The 22,934-nt window shown below is 40.2% G+C and overlaps 2 protein-coding genes across 11 annotated transcripts in view; one reads left to right on the forward strand and one right to left on the reverse strand.

Moving 5' to 3' along the window:
* Nucleotides 1-22,934, forward strand: part of LOC129050924 (ubiquitin carboxyl-terminal hydrolase 31-like) — a 363,751-nt gene that overhangs the window by 206,552 nt on the left and 134,265 nt on the right. The gene's annotated exons all lie outside the window — the stretch shown is intronic.
* LOC100452602 (ubiquitin carboxyl-terminal hydrolase 31) overlaps nucleotides 1-22,934 on the reverse strand; it is a 58,402-nt gene that overhangs the window by 28,574 nt on the left and 6,894 nt on the right. The window contains exons 2-7 of one of the 4 annotated variants that reach the window (XM_054534773.2): nucleotides 9,955-10,092; nucleotides 8,309-8,397; nucleotides 8,124-8,215; nucleotides 7,359-7,474; nucleotides 6,817-6,887; nucleotides 4,237-4,326 (exon numbers count right to left, since the gene is read on the reverse strand). In XM_054534773.2, coding sequence (XP_054390748.1) covers nucleotides 4,305-4,326; nucleotides 6,817-6,887; nucleotides 7,359-7,474; nucleotides 8,124-8,215; nucleotides 8,309-8,397; nucleotides 9,955-10,092 — 528 coding nt within the window. In that variant the 3' untranslated portion in view covers nucleotides 4,237-4,304. Of the gene's footprint in view, nucleotides 1-4,236; nucleotides 4,327-6,816; nucleotides 6,888-7,358; nucleotides 7,540-8,123; nucleotides 8,216-8,308; nucleotides 8,398-9,954; nucleotides 10,093-22,934 lie in introns of those variants that run through there. The other 3 variants (XR_010137824.1, XR_010137825.1, XM_054534775.2) reach the window with 3 other exon arrangements.

Genomic DNA, 22,934 nt, shown 5'->3' on the forward strand with positions numbered 1-22,934 from the left:
TCAGCCCAAAATCTCCTTAAACTGATAAGCAACTTCAGCAAAGTCTCAGGATACAAAATCAATATGCAAAAATCACAAGCATTCCTATACACCAATAACAGACAGAGAGCCAAATCATGAGTGAACTCCCATTCACAATTGCTTCAAAGAGAATAAAATACCTAGGAATCCAACTTACAAGGGATGCGAAGGACCTCTTCAAGGAGAACTACAAACCACTGCTCAATGAAATAAAAGAGAACACAAACAAATGGAAGAACATTCCATGCTCATGGATAGGAAGAATCAATATCGTGAAAATGGCCATACTGCCCAGGGTAATTTACAGATTCAATGTCATCCCCATCAACCTACCAATGACTTTCTTCACAGAATTGGAAAAAACCACTTTAAAGTTCATATGGAACCAAAAAAGAGCCTGCATTGCCAAGACAGTCCTAAGCAAAAAGAACAAAGCTGGAGGCATCACGCTACCTAACTTCAAACTATACTACAAGGCTACAGTAACCAAAACAGCATGGTACTGGTACCAACACAGAGATACAGACCAATGGAACAGAACAGAGGCCTCAGAAGTAACCACACATCTACAACCATCTGATCTTTGACAAATCTAACAAAAACAAGCAATGGGGAAAGGATTCCCTATTTAATAAATGGTGCTGGGAAAACTGGCTAGCCATATGTAGAAAGCTGAAACTGGATCTCTTCCTTACACCTTATACAAAAATTAATCCAAGGTGGATTAAAGACTTAAATCTTAGACCTAGAACCATAAAAACCCTAGAAGAAAACCTAGGCAATATCTTTAGGGACATAGGCATGAGCAAGGACTTCATGATTAAAACACCAAAAGCAAAGGAAACAAAAGCCAAAATTGACAAATGGGATCTAATTAAACTAAAGAGCTTCTGCACGGCAAAAGAAACTACCATCAGAGTAAACAGGCAACCTACAGAATGGGAGAAAATTTTTGCAATCTACCCATCTGACAAAGGGCTAATATCCAGAATCAACAAAGAACTCAAACAAATTTACAAGAAAAAAACAACCCCATCAAAAAGTGGGCAAAGGATATGAACAGACACTTCTCAAAAGAAGACATTTATGCATCCAACAGACACAGGAAAAAGTGCTCATCATCACTGGTCATCAGAGAAATGCAAATCAAAACCACAATGAGATACCATCGCACGCCAATTAGAATGGCAATCATTAAAAAGTCAGGAAACAACAGATGCTGGAGAGGATGTGGAGAAATAAGAATGCTTTTACACTGTTGGTGGGAGTGTAAATTAGTTCAACCATTGTGGAAGACAGTGTCACAATTCCTCAAGGATCTAGAATTAGAATTACCCTTTGACCCAGCAATCCCATTACTGGGTATATACCCAAAGGATTATATATCATGCTACTAAAAAGACACATGCACATGCACATAAAAAATTAACTCAAAATGGTTCAAAAAACTATAATATAAGAGCTAAAACTATAAAACTCTTAAAAGAAATTATGCGGTAAATCTTTATGACTTTGGATTTGATAAAGTGTCAGATATGACAACAAAAGCACAAGCAAAAAAAAAAAAAATAGATAAACTGGACTTCAACAAAACTAAGAACTTTTATGTTTCAAAGGACATTATCAGGTAGTTAAAAGACCACCCACAGAATGGGAGAAAATATTTGCAAATCATATATCTGATAAGGGTCTAGTATTCAGCATATGTGAAAATTCCTAAAACTCAACAACAAATAGCAAACAATGCAATTTTAAGATGGGTAAAATATTTGAACAGACATTTTTCCAAATATAATATACAAATGGCCAACAAGCACAAGAAAAGATGCTCAACATGATGTCAGTCACAAACACAAATCAAAACCATAATGAGATACCACTTCATACCCACTACAATGGCTAAAATTAAAGAGTCAGATAATAATCAAGTGTCGGCAAGGACGTAGAGAAACTGGAACCCTCAAACACTGCTGATAAAAATGTAACGTGGTGTGGCCACTTTGGAAAACAGTCTGTAAGTTCCCCCAGATGATTAAACATAGAGTTACCACGCAACCCAGCAGTTCTATTCCCAGGTATGAAGAGAAACGAAAACATAAGTCCACACAAAAACTTGTGTGGAATGTTCACAGGAGCATTATTCATATTAGCCAGAAGGTGGAAACAACCCAAATGTTCATTAACAATGAATAAACAAAATGTGATCTATTCAAACAATAAAATATTATTTGGCCACAAAAAGGAATTAAGTATGATATATGCTACAACATGAATGAATCTTGAAAACATCACACTAAGTAAAGCCAGTCACAAAATACCACGTATTGTATGATTCCATTTATATGGAAGTCTAGACTAGGGAAATCTGTAGAAACAGAAAGAAGAATAGTGGGCTGGGTGTGGTGGCTCATGCCTGTAAGATTACCAGCACTTTGGGAGGCTGAGGCAGGTGGATCACTTGAGGTCAGGAGTTCGAGACCAGCCTGGCCAACATGGTGAAACCCCATCTCTACTAAAAATATAAAAATTAGACAGGTGTGGTGGCATGCGCCTGTGATCCCAGCTACTCGGGAGGCTAAGGCTGCAGTGAGCCAAGATCATGCACTGCACTCCAGCCTGAGCGACACAGCAAGACTCTGTCTCAAAAAGAAAAAGAGAGAGAGAGAAAGTAGAATAGTGACTGCTTAGAGCTTGGCAGGATGGGGAGACTGGAAGGTACCTTGGGGAGACAAAGCAGGAGCTAACGAGAATAGAAGCTGGAGAAGTGAATCCTCAGCACAGCAAATGGTAGGGAACATGGAAAAGCACATGGCATGTCTGAGAAACAGAGTAACCTGAAAGAGAAGACCTGAGGAAGGAGAGGAAATGGGAGTAGAGAGACTGGAAAGAAAGGCAAGGACCAAATCATGGCAGGGGAGGAGGGCGTTATGCTCCTTCCAAGGTGTTTAGATTTGATCTTAGAAAAGGGGAATCACTGGTAAATCAATAGCATGTAACATGATCAGAACTGTGTATTAGAGTAAGTCTGTGGAGAAATAACTAGAAAGGAGAAAGCTCAGTGGTAAAGATAAAAACTTACTGGAAAAGCTCAGTTGGGACTGGCCTGAACTATGTCAGTGGCAGTAGAATAAAGGCGAAAAATGCAGTGTGTGTCAACAGCTCTATGAGAATTTTGAAGGAGAAGTTATCAAGCTTGGATCCAGTTTGAGTGAAGAAGAGGATAGTAGTGCCATTATTTCTAGAAAAAATGCAGGAGCAACCAATCTAAGAAAGAAATGCTAAGGGTAAGACACCTGTAGGATTTCTAAGTCGAAATTCCAGTAGGGAGGTGGAAGTCAAGGAATGGAACTGGAATCAAAAGAAAAGTTGAGGCTGGGGGGGAATTCAGTTCAAAAAATCAAGGCATGGAAAATCCTGATAAGAGCGGCGGTTCTCACTTTAGCTTGCATCATGATCACCTACCTAAAGGGCTTCTTTACCAGAGTTTCTCCTTTACTAGGTGTGGAGTAGGGACCAAGAATTTGCATTTCTAACCAGTTCCCAGGTAATACTGATGCATTAACAACCACTAGGGTAGAGCAAAAGAAGAGGAGCCCTAGGAGGAACCCTGAAGAATGCTGTGGCCAGGAGCAAAGTCTGAGTTGCTTGGTAACTCTTAAAATCAGAATAACCCCGTAACTCCAGGCACAGTGAGGAGACAAGCTAAGTTCCAAATCACAGCCCAAACCACAGTAAGAGGAACACTACTGTCCAGGGCTTTACTTCATTTTGCTGCCTATCAATGAAGAGTTACATGCAAATTTCTTAAAAGCAGGTACCAAGAAAACATTCTATAGCAAAAATGTCAGAATCTTAAGAGGTGATAGCAAAATTAAAAAGAAAAAAAAAAACAACCTATGGCATAGTATATCCTCCTGAATGTCATGATAAGATGCCAAAAAGGCTACTTAAAGGAGGTCACAGTCAGTCCTGAATCTCAATAAGAGGTTTTCCCAACTAAACTATGGATATATCTTTGCCTAAAACAGTAAGAGCTGCCTTCTTCTAGGAAAATATTACTGTAAGATTTTTACCATTATACCATCATAAAAAAATTATGTGTATTTTACCACAATTAAAAAAAATGTATATCATTATATAATAGACAACTAAAAGGGTAGACTATAGTTAAACCTGCAAACCCAGGTGGCATTATGGAAACAGGAGCTCATTTACCTCTTTGACTGAGAATTCCTTCAAGCCTAAATATTTTGGGAGTCTCAAAGGCAAAAATACAGTCACTTTCATGGACTGTTTCCAGGTCGTCTGTATCACAAAAGGAACAATGGAACCCATCATAGTACATTTCTGTTAACACAACCTAAAAATAGGAAAAATGTAAACAGTTGGGTAACTGGAAATTCGATACTAATTGATCTCCCAATTCTATGAACTTCTCCAGACCATCAGGACTGGCAGTGGTCTGAGAGAGCTCTGAAACATCTCGCAGAGCCCACTTTATTTGCCTTTAATGAGAGAATCCTGGAAGCACAGTATCCTCTGTAATTATATAACAATATACAGTCACCCCTCCATATCTGTGGGTGCTACATCTGTGGATTCAACCAACTGCAGATCAAAAATATTCAGAAGAAAAAAAAAGGATGATTGAATGTATACTGAACAGTCTTTTTTTCTTGTCATTATTCCCTAAACAATATAGCATAACAACTATTTACATAACATTTACACTGTATTAAGTATTGTAAGTTATCTGGAGATGATTTAAAGTATATTGGAGGTACAACTATTATGTATCCATAAAATAAAAAGTAAAAATAAATAAAGTATACAGGATGATATGCTTAGGTTCTATGCAAATACTGTGCCATGTTATAAAAGGGATTAAAGCACTGTGGATTTTGGTATCCTAGTGCAAGGGTTCCTACAACCAATCCCATGGACACTGAGGGAAACCTGTACCCTGATGCAGAACTCCATGACTCTTAACTCCAGAGTTTCTCTAAGTTTTAATGTAGAAGAGAACCAGGAGATCACAATGTCTAACCTCCATTTCACTGAAAGAAGAGACGCCAAGAGACTTGCCTAAAGTTCTACAACGATTCAGCCTCATGTCGAGGACAGAGTCCACATCTGACTCTGAGGCTTTCTCCCATATCATTTAATTTTCTATTTTTCAAGCCTAAACCATGGATATTTGTATTGAAAAAAAAAATCAACTCAAATGTCCAAAAATACTAACTAATTAAACGTAGTATAGCCTTACTGGAATTATAAAGCTACTAAAAAGAATAAACTATATATATTTGCACTAACATGCAAAAATCTAAATACAAAGCAAGGTAAAAATAATATGTGTAAATGACTCTACTTATATAAAATAATGTATATATGCATGGAAAAAATCTAAATGAATACTATATAACATAGTATTAAAGTTAGTAACCCTTAGCATTAAGATACCTAGTATGAGATACTTCCTCTTTCTGTTATATTTCAAGAAATGGTTATTTTACAATAAAACAGAAAAACAGGACAGGCATGGCGGCTCAAGCCTGTAATCCCAGCACTTTGGGAGGCCAAGACAGAAGGACTGCTGAGGCCAGGAGTTCAAGACCAGCCTGGGCAACATGCCAAAACCTCATCTCTATGAAAAATACAAAAATCAGCTGGGTGTGGTGGCATGCGCCTACAATCCCCACTACTTGGGAAGCTGAGGTGGGAGGACTGCTTGAGCCCACAAGGTTGAGGCTGCAGTGAGCCATGATTGCACCAATGCACTCCAGCCTGGGCAACAGAGTGAGACCCTGTCTCAAACAATCCATACATACATACATACAAACAAACAAACAAAACAGAAAAACAAAAGATGGAGAGGAGAACACGGGAGACATTTAAAGACTTCATTATATGCTCAGCCGTGCTGTCTAGTGAAAAAGCACTGGATTGGGCATGCAGGTTCCAGTTCGGCCTGTCACCAACCAGCCCTGCAAACCTGAACAAGTCCCACGGCTTTTCTGAGCCTCTTTCAAATAAGGGAGTTGGACTGGACCCCTGAGGTCCCCTCTACCAGCACTAACATTCTGTGAATCTACCAGGTAAAAGGGGTTGGTGGTATATTCTACAAATAGTCCAGCAAAAATGTTCCTGGCACATTTTCCTTCTAATGAATTTAATGACCATGTTGTTTTTCTGCCGGTGAACATGCAAGTAAAATTCACTCTCTTCAGCAAACTGAGGTCAACAGCAAACTTGTAATTATTTCACCAATTTAAACCACATGCAAAAGGAGCCAGACAGTGCTGGAAGCTCTAAAGCTGCAACCAGATTTGCCCTGGACACCACCGAAGCCTCGCTCCCTCCCTTTCTGCCTTTCCCTCATCCTGAAGGGAAGAAAGAGCCAACGGGCTTTTCAGAGTAGGAAAGAATATGAACATTTTATCAACATGCCAGTACTTGGCCTGCAAAAATATGAGATATTTGCCATATTAGGGCAACACTGCTGGCTGTGTTTGTTTTACTGTGGTAACTTCCCAAATGAGGCCACATGAGGCCGAAGTACAAAACACCTTTATTAGTCCAGGGATTACACAGTAGCTTCCAGAAGCTACTACCTAGGGAGAGCAATTTAGCTACTGAGTCATCTTTCCTTAATAAATCTTAAATAAGGAATGTTTTTCCAGATAAAATAATAATAGTAAATTGAGTAAAAGCTATCTGCAAAAACATGTCAAGTCCAAACAGGTCAAAAGTATTTTTGGTAAATTTCAACATAACTGCTTATCAAACATTTACCCCAAAAGGGATGCGGCATGGGCACAACTTCCCTTTCTCTTCTCTAAACAAGGTAAGAGACTCTGGTCCAGCTGTAATGAGAAAACAAAACGTATTGAACATCTATTACATACAGAACACGGTACTAGCAAGATATCCACTCTTATCACCACAATGGGAAAGGGTTTTCTAGTGTCACTGCTTAAGTTTTCAAAGCCTCTTTGAGTATCAAACACTGTGAGGATGCTCCAGCGCCCACATACACATCCACAGGAATGATTTAAGAAGGGTTAAGTAATTATACCTTATGAACAAAGCTACAAGAAGGTCTTGGTGTAAAGTCACAGCTTCTTTTAAAATTACATACACAATTAAATGAAACATGAAAAGTTTCCCTATACATTTTAGTCTTTGGGGTCTTGATTTTTTTCCCTCAACTCTAAATGCAACTGGTTTTAAATCTCTATCCAACCATACTTGGCAAAGAACTATAAAAAATCCTAAGAGAACAGAAAGCAATACTTTTGTGGCTCATGTGTAACTGGTCTTAGCAGACTTATTACCTGATCAGTGGGGATCTTTGTTTCCATAGACACTGCTTCCCGAAGTCTGGCAACAGTCCCAGACAGAGGTACGGCCACACCAATCCTCATGCAGTGAGAACATTTGCCTTGATACACTACAGTGACATAGAGAGGCTTGTACAGATCAAAGTCAGATCTTCTCATTAGTCACTTATTTCAACTAAAATACAGAAGATGCAAAATAAACCTGAGATGAAATCAACAAAAAACTAAAGCTAACCCACACTGTTACTCGGAAGCCCAAATGGAAAAATTTCACTTGGCTCTAAGCAGAACTATCAATCATCGAGATCTTTGGAAAAGGCAATCTTCATAAAATGAACATTCTATGAACCAAACAAAAATATATCTACACTTGATTCTGTGCTTTGTATTTTCTTTAGAACAGCATAACTCCTGGAAATGTTGAGAAATTGTTCAAAATAAAGCAACTAAGAAACAGGAAATGTAAAGTAAGGTCTCTAGAGAATCCTGAAGTCACTCAGCAGCCCTCCCCATCCCCCGATACTATGTGTGGATGACAAACCGGGCCAGACTACACAGCCCCTGCTTGCCTCATGTGCCTGCTCACCCTGCAAACTCAGGAGGGCATTTATTCTTGTAAGGTTGTAGCAATGACTGTATTCAATCCCATTATTAATCCCATTACCTGTCTAAATAAGTAAGAAGACCTAATAGGAGCCTACAGAGGAAAAGGGATACCATAAGAAAATACAGTCTTCATTTTACTAAATCCATTCTTACCTTGTGTGGGTAGAGGAATTGGCAAAGAAATGCAAAGGAAAGGATCAAAACTGTTGCTCTGTTTCTGACAATGAGGACACGTCAAAGAAGATCTTCAAAACAAAAAGGTAAGACGCTTCACATTAAAATCACCCAGAACGATGTCAGGTAAACAAAATAAGTGGAAACATCTGATTTTCTCATACCTATATTGGGCTTGAAAGAGTTCTTGTACAAAAGTGCTACAGACAGGAAAAGACGGTCCCTCAGGCATCATATCAGTCTCTGACGGTGGCTAAAAAAAAAGAAAGTACAATTTCACAGACTAGAAAGACCAATTCTTGGTTGAAGATGAAGCTAGAGAATCACAAATGACCTTGACTTCCTTTACAAGCTATGCATCAAGTGCAGATACTTCAGTGACGGGCACCTGCTAAAGGAGCCAGAACACAGCAGGTAGGATGTGGGTCGCGTGGACTCATCCCCTCACACAGACTCTGCCAGCGATCGTCTCTGCACAGCACTCAGCCGGGCAGCTCCCCTTCCCCAGGATGCTCCAGTTTCCCTCCAATTCTCAAAGCCCCCATCCCAATCTCCTCTAAGAAGTAATCCCCAACCACTTTAAAAGTACTAATCCTGGCCGGGCACAGTGGCTCATGCCTGTAATCCCAACACTTTGAGAGGCCGGGGTGGGTGGATCACTTGAGGTCGGGAGTTCGAGACCAGCCTGACCAACATGGAGAAACCCCATCTCTACTAAAAATACAAAATTAGCCGGCTGTGGTGGCACATGCCTGTAATCCCAGCTACTCAGGAGGCTGACGTAGGAGAATCACTTGAACCCAGGAAGCAGAGGTTGTGGTGAGCCGAGATTGCGCCATTGCACTCCAGCCTGGGCAACAAGAGCGAAAGTCTGTCTCAAAAAAAAAAAAGTACTAATGCTTCCCATGCTTAAATTCCCTAGTACCTATTAGTTGTGCTGTGTATGTTGATGCCTAATCACACTCTACTTCATGTTGTATTTAACTTTTCATGTCCCTCCGCCTAACAATTAGTTACTGAGCACCTGCTACCACATGCAGAGAAGCACTGTACAGAACATTAGGATACAAAGATAATAAGACCCAGTGCCTGACCTTGAGGATGTCTCAATTTGGTGGGAGCGTCAGCCACACGCATACAGTCATATGACAGAATAGAGTGTTCAGGCACAAAAGGACCTTGAATCAGAATAATTTAACAACTTACCAAACTTAGAAATTTAAAATTTGAAGTACAGAGCAGAATTATCAAAAACTTTAAAAGCTGCCCAAGGGAAGCAACCCTTTAGTCTAAATTTTTTCCATTATATAAGTCATTTTATCCATATTTGTAAGACTATATGTATAAAATTAAGAATTAATTGCTATGTTTCTCAATAAGAACATTCTGGGGCTCCTATGGTCAAATCCAATCCCAACAGCAGAGAAAATACATACGTTTCCTTTATGATTGTGTATTCATTCCAGTGAACTACAGAGTATGTGTCTTACTAGAATAGAAAGCAAACATATTCTGCTTTAAAAACAGTTTAGTGAAATGGAATCACTTTTTTTAATCTGAAGCTCATCATACATGCAAATGTTTCCCCTCTCATTAGACTATAAATTCCTTGGGGACAACAGCTCTTGTATCTCACACTGCCAGCACAGTAGTAAACAAAATGAAATGTCCTTTAAGTAGCCATTGAATCCTATACTCACCCAGAGCTTAGTCAATTTCATTGTATTAACGCAATGCAACAAGTCCTCAGTAGAAAAATCTACACACTCTCATGGCTAGCTGACTGCCCTAGGGCAGCATGCGTCCTTACCTTCAGAGGAGGCTGGCCACTCTGCTTCACTGAATGGTTGAGGTCTTCATGAACTCGGTCCAAAAGCCACAGCAGAAACTCCTGGGCATCATGCTGGGAATTTCCCCGGTACTGCAGTGCATTCTTTGACACAATAGTCTATGCAGGTAAATAAATCAGCATGAACAGCTGTGAGTTCCTGGCTTTAAAGAAAAACTATTTATTCATAATCCCAAAAGGGATGCAAGATCTCAAGGGTGTTAGAGAGTACTTCCCAGAAGGAGTGAAAAGTAAAAACAGATGCCAGTGTAAAAACCTCACCCCTAGAAACATGTACCAGAACCCTTAAAATACACTTACTCCAGCAATTCTACTTTTAGGAGTGTATCTAAAGAAATCATCAGAACAGCCTGTCAAGACTTCTAAGAAAATATTAATCAGGGTTTATAAAAGCAAATAATTGGTAATAACTTGGACATCTTAAAAAAGAGAATTGGTTAAGAGTAGGAGGAGCTGAAACTTAAGTAAAGACAGTTAAATTACGATACAACTACATGACATCCTTAAGAAACACTATATTAAGTGAAAAAAGGTTATAAATAAGTAGTGTGAAATGTGAATGTATTCTTGTAAAAATCGTTTAGGGGGGTGTAGACATATACATACAAAGAAAAAGTTCTAAAATAACACATACCTACATATTAAGTATTATCTCTGGGTGATAGAGTAACAGGTGCTTTTTTTCCTTCTCACTTTTCATATTTTCTACAATGAATACATGTTACATAACAAAGCAGTTAAAAGTTTTGTTTCAAACTTTACAAGACTGATTTACATTGCTTTTGCTAAAATGCTAAACTTTTATTAGGTAAGATACATAACAGCTTCAAGATTCATCACTCATCAACAAAGATTTAATAAGTGTCTAAGATACTAACAGCCTAGTGAGGGGGACAGGGAGAAAGTCCACGCTTACAGTGTAGTTAATGGGATGGTGGTGATGGATGCCAAGTTTCTCATAGTCAGAGAGGGAAGTTACAGATAAGCAAGGAGGGAAGGCAATGAATCAGCTGAAGTTAGTATAAACTCCTATTTAGCTTAACATAGAGATGAACAGATAAATAATTACAGATATTTATATAAACTTGGGTTCACATCCATATATCTGTACACTGAAAGGCGAAGAAGTAGTGACACCCCAGTAACAATGTGCACATCAGTGCCCATATCTTGGTTTCTAATACCATTTTCCAATATAAAACTAGGGCACCTTGGAGAAATGGCCGATTCAACGACATTGGGACAGGGGACACGTCGTCAATGGGACACAGGAACCAATCTAAAAGAACTCCCAACAGCCAAAGCTGGAACAATCTGATCAACAGAATAAACAATATTGGGTTATAACCCAAAGTATAAAAAAGTATTAATTGATATAATTAAATGACTGAATGAATAAATAGGGAGAAGAGACAAATCTTCCTTACAGAGGAATTCCAAATAATTTATATCAATAATCCCCCCTCCAGGAGGTAAAGCTTACCACCCCTACACCTTGAGTGCGGTTTGGGATAGTGACTTACTTCCAGAGACAGGAGAATGGAAAGAGGAGTAGAAAGTAACTTATGGTTACTAACACAGTAACTAACACTGCTTCAGAGAGCTGGGCAAGGTTGACATCATCAGTGGTAAGTCACGTTGCTAGCATGTGCACTTGATATGTGATGAAAAGAACATTTTACCTCTGGTCTTCCTCCCAAAAACCCATGGCCTCAGTCTAATCATAAGGAAAACATCAGACAAAACCCAAACTGAGGGACATTCTGCAAAAAAAAAAAAAAAATGTGACTGGTGCTTCTCAAAACTATCAAGGTCTTCAAGGATAAGGAAAGTCTGAGAAACAATCACAGACCAGAAGAGACTAAGATGATGTGATGACTAAATGTAATGTGTTATCCCATGGGAGCCTGGAACAGAAAAAAGGCACAAGAGAATAACTGGGGAAACCTGAATAAAGTATCAAATTTAATCAACAGTAATGTACCAGTGTTAGCTTCTTACTTATAACAAATGCACTACAGTGACATAGGATATTAACAAAAAGGAAACTGAGTATGGGCTTCATGGAAACTCTATGCTACCTTTGCCACTTTTCTGTAAATCTAAAACTATCCTAAAAGTTTATTTAAATACGAATATATATATTTACAAACTTTCTATAAATATAAATATGGCAGTTGTGTATATGTGTATCATGGGAAAAGAAGAGAGGCTAATTAAGAAGTAAAAGGATGGTGGTGTTAACTAATAGACAAGAAACCCTTCCAGGAGATGTCATTTGAGCTGGGTCTTGAAGATAAAGAGGCAGGGATTCAAGGCTGAGGAAGCAACATGCACAAACACACAAAGGTACAATATGACACCTTCAAGGAAGACCAACAAGGTAGAAATAGGCCTGAAATTCCAGATCTATTAGACAGAATGGGAGGAGATCAAACAGTAAACAGATTAGGCAGAGTAGGAGGATATGAAACAGTAAAGTCAGATGCCAGCTCAGGAAAGATTTTAAAGGCCACTCAAACATGGCACAGGGAGCCATAAATGAAATGGTAAGTTAAGATCATGGGCTCTGGAGCATACAGCCTGAGTTCAGATCTCTGTTGCCCCACTTCCTATTTGTGAGGCCTGGTACTACTCTCCTCCAAAGTAAAATGGATAATAATGACAAAGTGTGATGAACAGATTTTGAGAATGCATGCCAAACATTTCACTTGTAAATGAGATATAACCAGCACTCAAATTTTAGCCATATTATATATGGGAGTAAAGACAAATCAGGGGGCCGGGCGCAGTGGCTCACACCTGTAATCCCAGCACTTTGGGAGGCCAAGGAGGGTGGATCACGAGGTCAGGAGATCGAGACCATCCTAGTTAACATGGTGAAACCCCGTCTCTACTAAAAATACAAAAAATTAGCCAGGCGTGGTAGTGCCCGCCTGTAGTCCTAGTGATTTGGGAGGCTGAGGCAGGAGAATGGTGTGAACCCGGGAGGCAGAGCTTGCAGTGAGCCAAGATCATGCCACTGCCCTCCAGCCTGGATGACAGAGCGAGACTCTATCTCAAAATAAATAAATAAATAAATAAATAAAAATTAAAAAGAGAGAAAGCAGGGGAGGCAACTGCACAATGGGAGAGTAGTTAGGAAACAAACTAAAGAGGCAAGAAATAATGACAGTCTAAGCTAAAGCAGTGAGGACAGAATGGGAAGGCAGATTTGGGAGATTTAGGAATCTGAGTGGTAGAATCAATACGATTTGTGACCTAATGAATGTGGAGAGGGAGGAAGGAGGCATTAATGTCACTCAGGTGTCTTACCTAGATGATGAGCAACTGGTAGTACCCTGCATCAAGATAGAAAATAAAAAAGGAGGAAGTCCAGGAAAGAGTTCCCAGAATGAGTCCCCCCTTTCGAATCCATTGTAGCTAAAGTTCTATGGAACCTCTGAATGGAAGGTATCTGGTAAACAACTGAAAAATACAGATCTGTGGGCTCACTGGAGGAGTCTGTGCTAAGGACAAAGATTTGGAATTCAACAGATGGGTGGTGGTAGAAACCTCAACTAAGGCTGAGAGTGCCCAGACATCATCTATAAGAGATCGAGCCAGAGGACAGAATGCAGAGGTAACCTATACTTAGGTGGGGGGCTCAAAGAAGCCCAAGAAAAACACCATCAAAGATGTAGTGAGAAAATCAGGAGAATGGTGTCTAAGAGTCAAATGAAGAGAGCTTCATGAACAAAAGGGTGATCAACAGTGTGAAATGTTGACGAATGATAAAGGAGGCCAGAGAACAAAAAACTGTCTACTATATTCCAATTAAGACAACGATAACAGAGGTGAAAAGAAGGAACAGATTTGCGATTTGCATCACAATCTGATGATCAGTTTGATGTGAATCAACAAGAAAATATTCATTTATAGATCTTGAGATTCAGATTCGGGAGGAAAAAAACAAACGGATATCACAGAGAATACGCAGGTGTCACTGACACAACTTACTGAATAAAATGAGCAAGGGAGAAGGATCCTGATAGCAACAAAGTTTCAAATACCTGGAAGGGACCACTGGATGCCATCTCAGAAACAGGTACACAAGGAAGAACAGGCGTGATGGGAAGTCTTCACCACGGTACAAAACTTCCCCACTAAATCACCAAATCCAAGTGCTTTTTCCTCAGTCTTCATGTCTATCTCCCTTTAGCATTATATATATGTAAACGGCCCAGGCATGGTGGCTCACGCCTGTAATCCCAGCACTTTGGGAGGCTGAGACAGGTGGATCACCTGAGGTCAAGAGTTCAAAATCAGCCTGACCAACATGGTGAAACTCCGTCTCTACTAACACAAAATTAGTCGGGCGTGGTGGCACATGCCTGTAATCCCAGCTACTTGGGAGGCTGAGGCAGGAGAAATGCTTGAACCCGGGAGGCGGAGGTTGCAGTGAGCTGAGAACGCACCATTGCACTCCAGCTTAGGAGAGAAGAGTGAAACTCCATCTCAATAAAAAGAAAAATAATTTAAAAAAAATCTTATTCCATCTTGAAATGGTTTGGCTTATGGCCTTATGTTCCCCTCATTTAGAAGAATCAAAACCAAAGGCATTAGTATGTATAATGGAAGAATGTGAGCTACAGAAAAGAAGATTTCCTATTTTAAAAAAATGAATAGCCGGGTGCGGTGGCTCACACCTGTAATCCCAGCACTTTGGGAGGCTGAGGTGGGCAGATCACCTGAGGTCGGGAGTTGAAGACCAGCCTGACCAACATGGAGAAATCCCGTCTCTACTAAAAATACAAAATTAGCCGGGCATGGTGGTGCATGGCTGTAGTCCCAGCTACTCAAGAGGCTGAGGCAGGAGAATTGCTTGAACCCGGGAGGTGGAGGTTGTGGTGAGCCGAGATCACGCCATTGCACTCCAGCCTGGGCAACAAGAGTGAAACTCCGTCCCCCCCAAAAAAAAGAATTGATAAAAAACATCATTAGCACTAATGAAACCTTGGTTGACTCGGGATGTAAGACAAACATGTAGGTGTCACTATACTGACGGATCGAAAGAGGAAAGCAGATGACACCAAGGTCTCCCATTTCTGACTTAAGTAGGTAATGAACCAGGAACAGAGGAAGAGATTAGGGGACCACAGTTTTGAACAAGCTGCATTTGAGGTATCAACATGATCCCAAGTGAGGTTAAATCTGGTGCTCGGGAAACAGATTTGAGCTGGAAATTTGAATCAGAGCAGCACACGCCTATCACATGAGACAGAACCCAGGGAACATCTGGTAAGAAGAGGAAGCAGCCGGGACAGAATCTTGAACACTGGAAAAGGTCACAGAAAAGCTGCCCGTGAAGAAGCAAAGAGGTGGCAGCCAGGAGAGAGAGAGTGGCATCATACAAGTGAGGACAGAGAAACCTCCACGGAGGCGGAAGCAACAATGAAAACTACTGCAGAAAAGGCAAGTCAGGCAGGCTCTGAGGCAGATCCTCTAGAATAGCAAATTAAGAGGCTGCTTGCTCATGTAATCTCAATGAAGCAGAATATTTATCAGAGAGGGTTAAAAGAAACAAGGCAAGGGTTTGAATGACTGCCAGAGATCATTCTTCATCACCAAGGAGCTCAGTTATAAAAGGATGGAGGAAAGATGCTGTGACCATCTGGAGGGGACCTTCAGGAGCAGAGGGACCCACAGGCTAAGGGAAGGAGCTAACAGAAAGGAGATATCTGAATAAAGATGATTCTTCAGGCTGGGTACAGTGGCTCAAACCTGTAATCCCAGCACTTTGGGAGGCTGAGGTGGGTGGATGACCTGAGGTCAGGAGTTCAACATCAGCCTCGCCAACATGGTGAAACCCCATCTCTACTAAAAATACAGAAGTTAGCCAGGCGTGGTGGTGGGCGCCTGTAATCCCAACTACTTAGGCGACTGAGGCAGGAGAGTTGCTTGAACCTGGGAGGTGGAGATTGCAGTGAGCTGAGATCGCATCACTGCACTCCAGCCTGGGCAATGGAGCAAGACCCTTACTCAAAAAAAAAAAAAAAAAAAGGTGATTCTTTGGTAAGGGGAAAAGGAGAGATTGATTTAAAAGAGGCTGCAGAGGAACTGGCCTTAAACAGAAGGTAGGTAGGAGAGATGGAAGAGAAGGAGGTAAAGATAGTCCTGGATGCAGATAAACTAGCGATAGGAAAGCAGGGAACCTGGTTTTTTGAGTTTATTTTGTAAAGAAAGTAGAGGACAACTGCCAAGAGGAGCTCTTACGTGTAACAGGGGTAATGACAATCTCATAGCATAGAGTTGGGCCACACAAACTGTCAGAAGTACAGCAAGCTTCTGTTCTGAATCCTCTCTCTTAATTGACTCCCAATGGGGAAAAAATAGAAAAAAAAAAAAAAAGTTTCAGCATAGACATTCCTAACAAATTAACTGAAATCAAACTCTTCCTCACATTTCAAAGCAGATATTTTATACACAGCATCCATTCAGATTTCAGGGTGGAGAGTACGTTCAATTATCAAGACTGCATTAAATTTATTTACGCTTCTGTCCACTATCACTTCAACTCATCCACACTTATCCACCAACTGCTGTGTTCTAAGGCAGAGTGCCAATGCTGCTCAACAACATGTTTGTTGGGCACAACCAAACAGGTAACAGAACGTCCACAATCCTCATAACTAGGGCAAAAACCATTCTGGGTCAACCCCACCCTAAATCACTATATCAGACCCTAAAGGAAATTTAAGGAAAAGAAAATCTCAATACACAAACACAAAAGGTCCTCTTCTGCCTCTTTTTACCCCTCACAATGGTAACTTATTCCCACTGCAGATACCCAGGGGACTACTTATCTTACCTCTTCCCCAGACAAAACAAAACACAGAAGAATCTAATGGCCAATCCTTTAGTATGTATCACAGAAAAAAGAAAAGCAGTAGGAGTCAAGAATCCTAAGCTCAAGCTCCGGCTCTGCCACAAACCACTGGTTATCAGAGGCAACTCACTGAACCTGTGATTCGAATCCTGGTTCACCAAATGAGCAGATGAGACCCCTGCATCCCAAATCTTCACCCAAGCCCTTCCCCAAGAGTCCCGGCAAGTGATCTGGTATACGTTTTTGGTCACATCTGATGTTGCTTTGATTTGCCTTTTACGATCTTTTTTCATAATTAAACCTTAGTTTATTTGATGTCCTAAATTAATCTTTCTGTATGTTTGCAGTTTTGAAAAAGTTGATTATCAATGTCCTCTGTAAATAGAAGCATTGCTACAATCTGAGAAATTATTGATGTCATTTCTATAGAAAACAGAATGTGGGCCAGGTGTGCTGGCTTATGCTTGTAATCTCAGCACATTGGGAGGCCAAGGCAGGAGGATGGCTTGAGCCCAGTTCTAGACCAACCTGGGCAACATATCGAGACCCTGTCTCTATTTAAAATAAATAAAAAAAAATAGAAAAGAAAAGAAAAAATAACATGCACCTTCTTAAAATTAATCTTACATATTTGTGTCTATTTTACAGAATTTGGGTATAGTGTTTCTGTTTGGAAAAAAATATTAAACTGAGTCTCTTGGTCTCCTGGCTTAAATCCTGTACATCCTACTATAAACAAGTTTGACCCCTGCTCCTATTTTCCCCTCAGTTGGGATGATCCTTAGCATATAGTTACTAAATAATAAAGTAAAAGGCAAAACACTTACCGGGTTTTCAAGTTTCATAAAATTTCTCCTTACCCTTCAAAGAGAGAATGTTTTTATTTTTTTCCCTTAAAGAAAAAAAAAAAAAAAAAGAGTTGGAAACATGGGTCAGAAAAGAAAAGAGCCATAAAATTAGACATGAGGGTCTTTCTTCCTGTAGAGCCCTAGTAAAGAGGCTGAAGCATCCCGGGCTCCAGGGAAAAGATACTGACTGGTCCAAGACATCCTTCACCTAACTCCAGGAAGAAGAAGAAAAAGCAACGGTCGGTCACTGGTGACTTCCACCCATGGGAAATGGATGTGGCAATACTGGTCTGACATGAATGATCGGGAGTTGGACTTCTCTTTTGGGAAGAAGGGTAGCTTGCAAGACTCATCAAACCCAATCATTGCCCACTTTCTTTGATTCTATGCCAGAAGAAACACAAAATTTGTTTCCAGTGATCACGGACAAAAACAAAAACAAACAAACAAAAACAGAAGAACTCAGGAGGACAATAGTATTTACATTTTTAGAAAAAGAAATAGATGAAATGCAAACAGCTGGGTAGTATCTAAAAGTGAAATCTGGCTTATGGGCTGCTGCTGGAAATAAAATAATAAGCGCTTGTCTTGAGAAAAGTTTCATCGTTTGAATTTTACTTTCAGGACGCCTACTAAGTTGATGAAGAATAATTAGCTAAAACATAAGGGATAAAATTTGTACAAATAGATGAACACTGTAAAAACAGATACGACTCATGAAAAAATGGTAATATAGTGTCCATGCAATAGTATGACATACTAGGACACAGAATAAATAGGGCCTTCTGTGCCCTTCATCTATTCTTCCTCCTTATCTTCTCCTCTGAGGGGAGAGGAGACAAATAAGACTGAGAGGCCCCTAATATTTGCTGGCTGGGGCAACAGCCCCTTGAAAGGGACCCTAAGGCCTCTAGGCTTTCATATGTACTTCCCCTAGGGCTGGAATGCCCTCCACCACACCCTTCAAACCACTCTCCCTCCTCAGAAAGATAAGCAGGGGACCCTGGTGGGAGAGGAGAGAGAAATGAGGCACAGGGAAAGGGGGCTTCCATCCAGGATGGAAAGACAACCTGATGAGGACAGGAGCAAATGCCACACACATTCCTTGGACTCTGTTCACATTTGGCCACAGAGAAAAGCATGTTATTCCTGGTACAGGTTGAGTATCCCTTATCCAAAATGTTCAGAACCATAGGTATTTCAGAGTTCATATTTTTTTCAGATTTCTGATTATTTGTATTATACTTACCAGCTGAGTATCCCAAATTTGAAAATTCAAAATCCAAAATGCTCCAATGAGCATTTCTTTTGAGCATCATGTGAGTGCTCAGAAAGTTTCAAATTTTGGAGCATTTCAGATTTCAGATTGTCAGATTTAGGAGGGTCAACCTGTACAGAGCTCCTGATCCTTCCAGGCACAAGGGCCAAGCATAGGATAACTCAAGTATAGGTGTCCATCATATCCAAGTTCTCAGGATGCAAACTCAGGAACGAAATAGATTTGTATAGCAAAGAATATCTGCACTGCTGTAAGATTAGTGTCAGATTTTAAGCAAATTCATATGTACCACAAAGACCTAGTGGCAAAGACTCATTGCTGAATAACGACTAGTAAAGTATGCATTCCTCACCTAAAAGAAAAGGCTATAATAAAGGGGCTGAGTAATGGTTACTGCATTTCAAGAAATTATAACTGACTCGTGAAACCACAAAACTAAGGGTTGAAGTATGGTCAAGAGCCAGGAAAAAAGGGAGAAATAGTGAAAGGAATATCCTATAAGTGGATTCAGCCAGACAAACAAGGAGCAAAAGTTGTCCCAACTGATTATACAAGTAGCAAGAGAAGACCTCCAAGTAAGTATTTACACAATGGTAAAAACTTTCTGCTAGAAATGCAGTAGAAAAAGAAAGACTGGATTATGAATACCAGAGTTCAAGTTCTCATTCTACTACTTTTGATTTTTTTCATTTTCTTATTTTTGTTGTTGTTGTTGTTGTTGTTGACATGGAGTCTCTCTCTGCCCAGGCTGGAGCGCAGTAGTGCGATCTCAGCTCACTGCAACTTCCACCTCCCGGGTTCAAGCAATTCTCCTGCCTCAGCCTCCAAGTAGCTGGGACTACAGGTGCACGCCACCACGTCCCGCTAATTTTTGTATTTTTAGTAGAGATGGGGTTTCACCATGTTGGCCAGGCTGGTCTCGAACTCCTGACTTCAAGTGATCCTCCCATTTCAGCCTCTCAAAGTGCTGGGATTACAGGTGTCAGTCTCTCCACCCGAACTTTCTACCATTTTTTACTTAACACGTGCTTCTCTGAGCCTCAGTCATCTTTTCTGCAAAATGGGAATGGTGATAGTTATGCTTTTCTAAAAGGATTACTGTAAGGCTTTAATGAGATCATAAAAGCATTTTGTAAAGTCTAAAACTCTGTACAGATGCTATTATGTTAGTTTTGAAAAATAGAATAAAAAAAGAAAAGAATTACCCTATGATACCACACAATCCTTAAAAATGCCAAAGAGAAAGAAAACGAGAAAATATCTAAAGCATTAGTTCTCTATCCTGGCTGCACATTAGAATTACCTGGGGAAAGTTAAAAATAAAAACCATGTCCTGGCAGCAGCCCACTGTTAATTTTTTTTTCAAGTATGACTTATTTTTAATGACTATTTCTAACGTGAAGCCAAGTCTGAGAACAAACACAGCCACATTGGAAAAGCTCCAGAGTTTCACTTCCAAAAGCACCAAAACTTATGGGAGGCTCCTTTGTCATAAGCGCATTATATGACTTCTTACATTACGTTTTATTCATATCTCCAGGACATACCATCTCACATGCATCACTAGACAGTGAACAGGAATAATGTCTTACTCAATATTACTTCCCCAATACCTAGCAAATACAATGCTTGGTGCAAAGGGTAACAATAACAGTTAATACTTATAGAGCGCTTACACTGTATCAGGCATTACGCTTATTGCTTATAGATGTTATTTTCTATAAAATTCACCCTTAATGGCTGGGTGCAGTGGCTCATGCCTGTAATCCCAGCTACTCTAGAGGCTGAGGCAGGAGGGTCGCTTGAACCCAGGAGGCGGAGGTTGCAGTCAACTGAGATCGCATCACCGCACTGCAGCCTGGGCAACACTGCAAGGCTCTGTCTCAAAAAAATAATAAAATAAAATAAATAAATTCACCCTTAGGAAATTCCCTATGCTGTATTCTTATTTATGGATGAAAAAACTTAGCCTCAGAGAAACAAAGTAACTTTTCAAAGTCACCACTCTTCTTTTTTTCTTTCTTTTTTTTGAGACAGTCTCACTTTGTCCCCCAGGCTGGAGTGCGGTGGCACAATCTCAGCTCACTGCGACCTCCGCCTCCCGAGTTCAAGCGATTCTCCTGCCTCAGCCTTCCAAGTAGCTGGGATTACAGGCGCATATCACCATGCCCAGCTGATTTTTGTATTTTTTGTAGAGACGGGTTTTACCATGTTGGCCAGGCTGGTCTCAAACTCCTGACCTCAAGTGAGCCGCCTGCCTCAGCCTCCCACAGTGCTGGGATTATAGGCATGAGCCACCGTGCCCGGCCAGTTACCACTATTCTTCAACCTCAGCTGATTAAAAAAGCCTTAAAATATTTTTGCCCATAATCCTTCTTCAACAAAGTACCTTAAAATGATTTGTCCCCATATAGGACTCAGCATCCTACAGGGCTCACGTTCTTCATTCTAAATGTCAATTCTCAGTTAGACATAAAGCACGACTAAACTACAGCTGCACCAACCCTGAGGCTTCAGGGAATTTATCTGCTCTTAAATAAATCCTTGTTAAGCAGTTTTTGTTTTGTTGCAATTTGTATTTCTTCCTATGACTGAAATATGGCCCAGAAACAAAAATGCCGTTTATCTAATTGGCATGTTATTTGAGAAATAAGGAGGAATGCAGACAATGTAGAATGATCAAGTTGCAGCATGTGAAGAACTATGTCCTGCCCAAGTGTCCCAGGATGCTAGAGAAAGCAAACACACCAGAGACAAAGATCTGGCTTCAGGGAACTCCATCTGTCTCTCATCAGTAATGTAAAGGGGGTGTTCTTCACCTTAAATGCTCAAGCTGCTCTTCTGGTGGAGATTAATTCCACCAATAGTTCATCCTTCCCCGCACAACTTAAGTGGCCAAGACTTGCTGACTCCAAGTTTAGAGTCAGCTCAGGTCACCAAAATGTATTTAACTACCCAATCAACTAACTCAAGTAACTCAAAAGTATCTTCTTTTTGGACCCTTTCTCATTTTTCCAACACAATCTACCATTCAAAACTATAGTAAAACAAACCCTTTTTTTAAGGAGGAAGGGGGGAAATTTTGACTTACAATCAACACAAAAAAGCAAACGTCCAGTCCCAATGCAAGTTGATCATCATACAGGAAGAATGATAATCTGAAAGAGTTAAAGTTAAAACTGAAAAGCCACCTAAATATATAATAAATTATTATATATTCCTGTCATGAAACATTACAAATGGTTGAGGGTTTAAAAAGCATCAAGTTGTACACTTTAAATATACACAATTTTTATGTGTCAATGATATCTCAGGCTGTTTAAAAACAAGAGACAGACCTATGGAGCTTTAAACCAAAGTTTTCCATTTATAGTAACTCTAAACCCAAAGCCCAAACCAACCTCTGGATCTTAACCACTGGGGAAAGAGACAGCAGCCAGCATCAAAGGAAAATTAGAGAGAGAAAAAGAATGTATCCCTACAGCTACATCCAGTGGCCTTTTGAGGCCATCCTGGCTTGCCAGGTGGTGGGAGATGAATGCTTAACCCTAGGAAGAGAAAAAAAGAATGGCAGTGGCAGCTTTCTGAGCAAGTAAAAGAAGGTAGAGAAGGAACATACAGACTTACGAACTCAGCACAATGACCCTGCCCACAGCACAAGAGCCAATCAATGTTCTTCACTGAGTGGTGCTCCTCTCCGTGAAGTAAAGTGACCTATACATCCCAGGAGGCAGAATAAGGTGGGAAAGGCAAGGACTAGAGGAAAAATGAGATAAGGCCTTGAACTACCCCTAAGCCAAAGATGCATATATTTCTTCTATAAACACACACAGATTATATACACACACACAAGAGGCAAAATCCTCTTGATTTTGAATATACTGACATTTTATTACAACAGACCTAAAATGTTTTTGACTGAAGCCGATTTTATAAGGGGATCCAA

Source organism: Pongo abelii, chromosome 18, assembly GCF_028885655.2.
Source record: "Pongo abelii isolate AG06213 chromosome 18, NHGRI_mPonAbe1-v2.0_pri, whole genome shotgun sequence".
NCBI lineage: Eukaryota > Metazoa > Chordata > Mammalia > Primates > Hominidae > Pongo > Pongo abelii.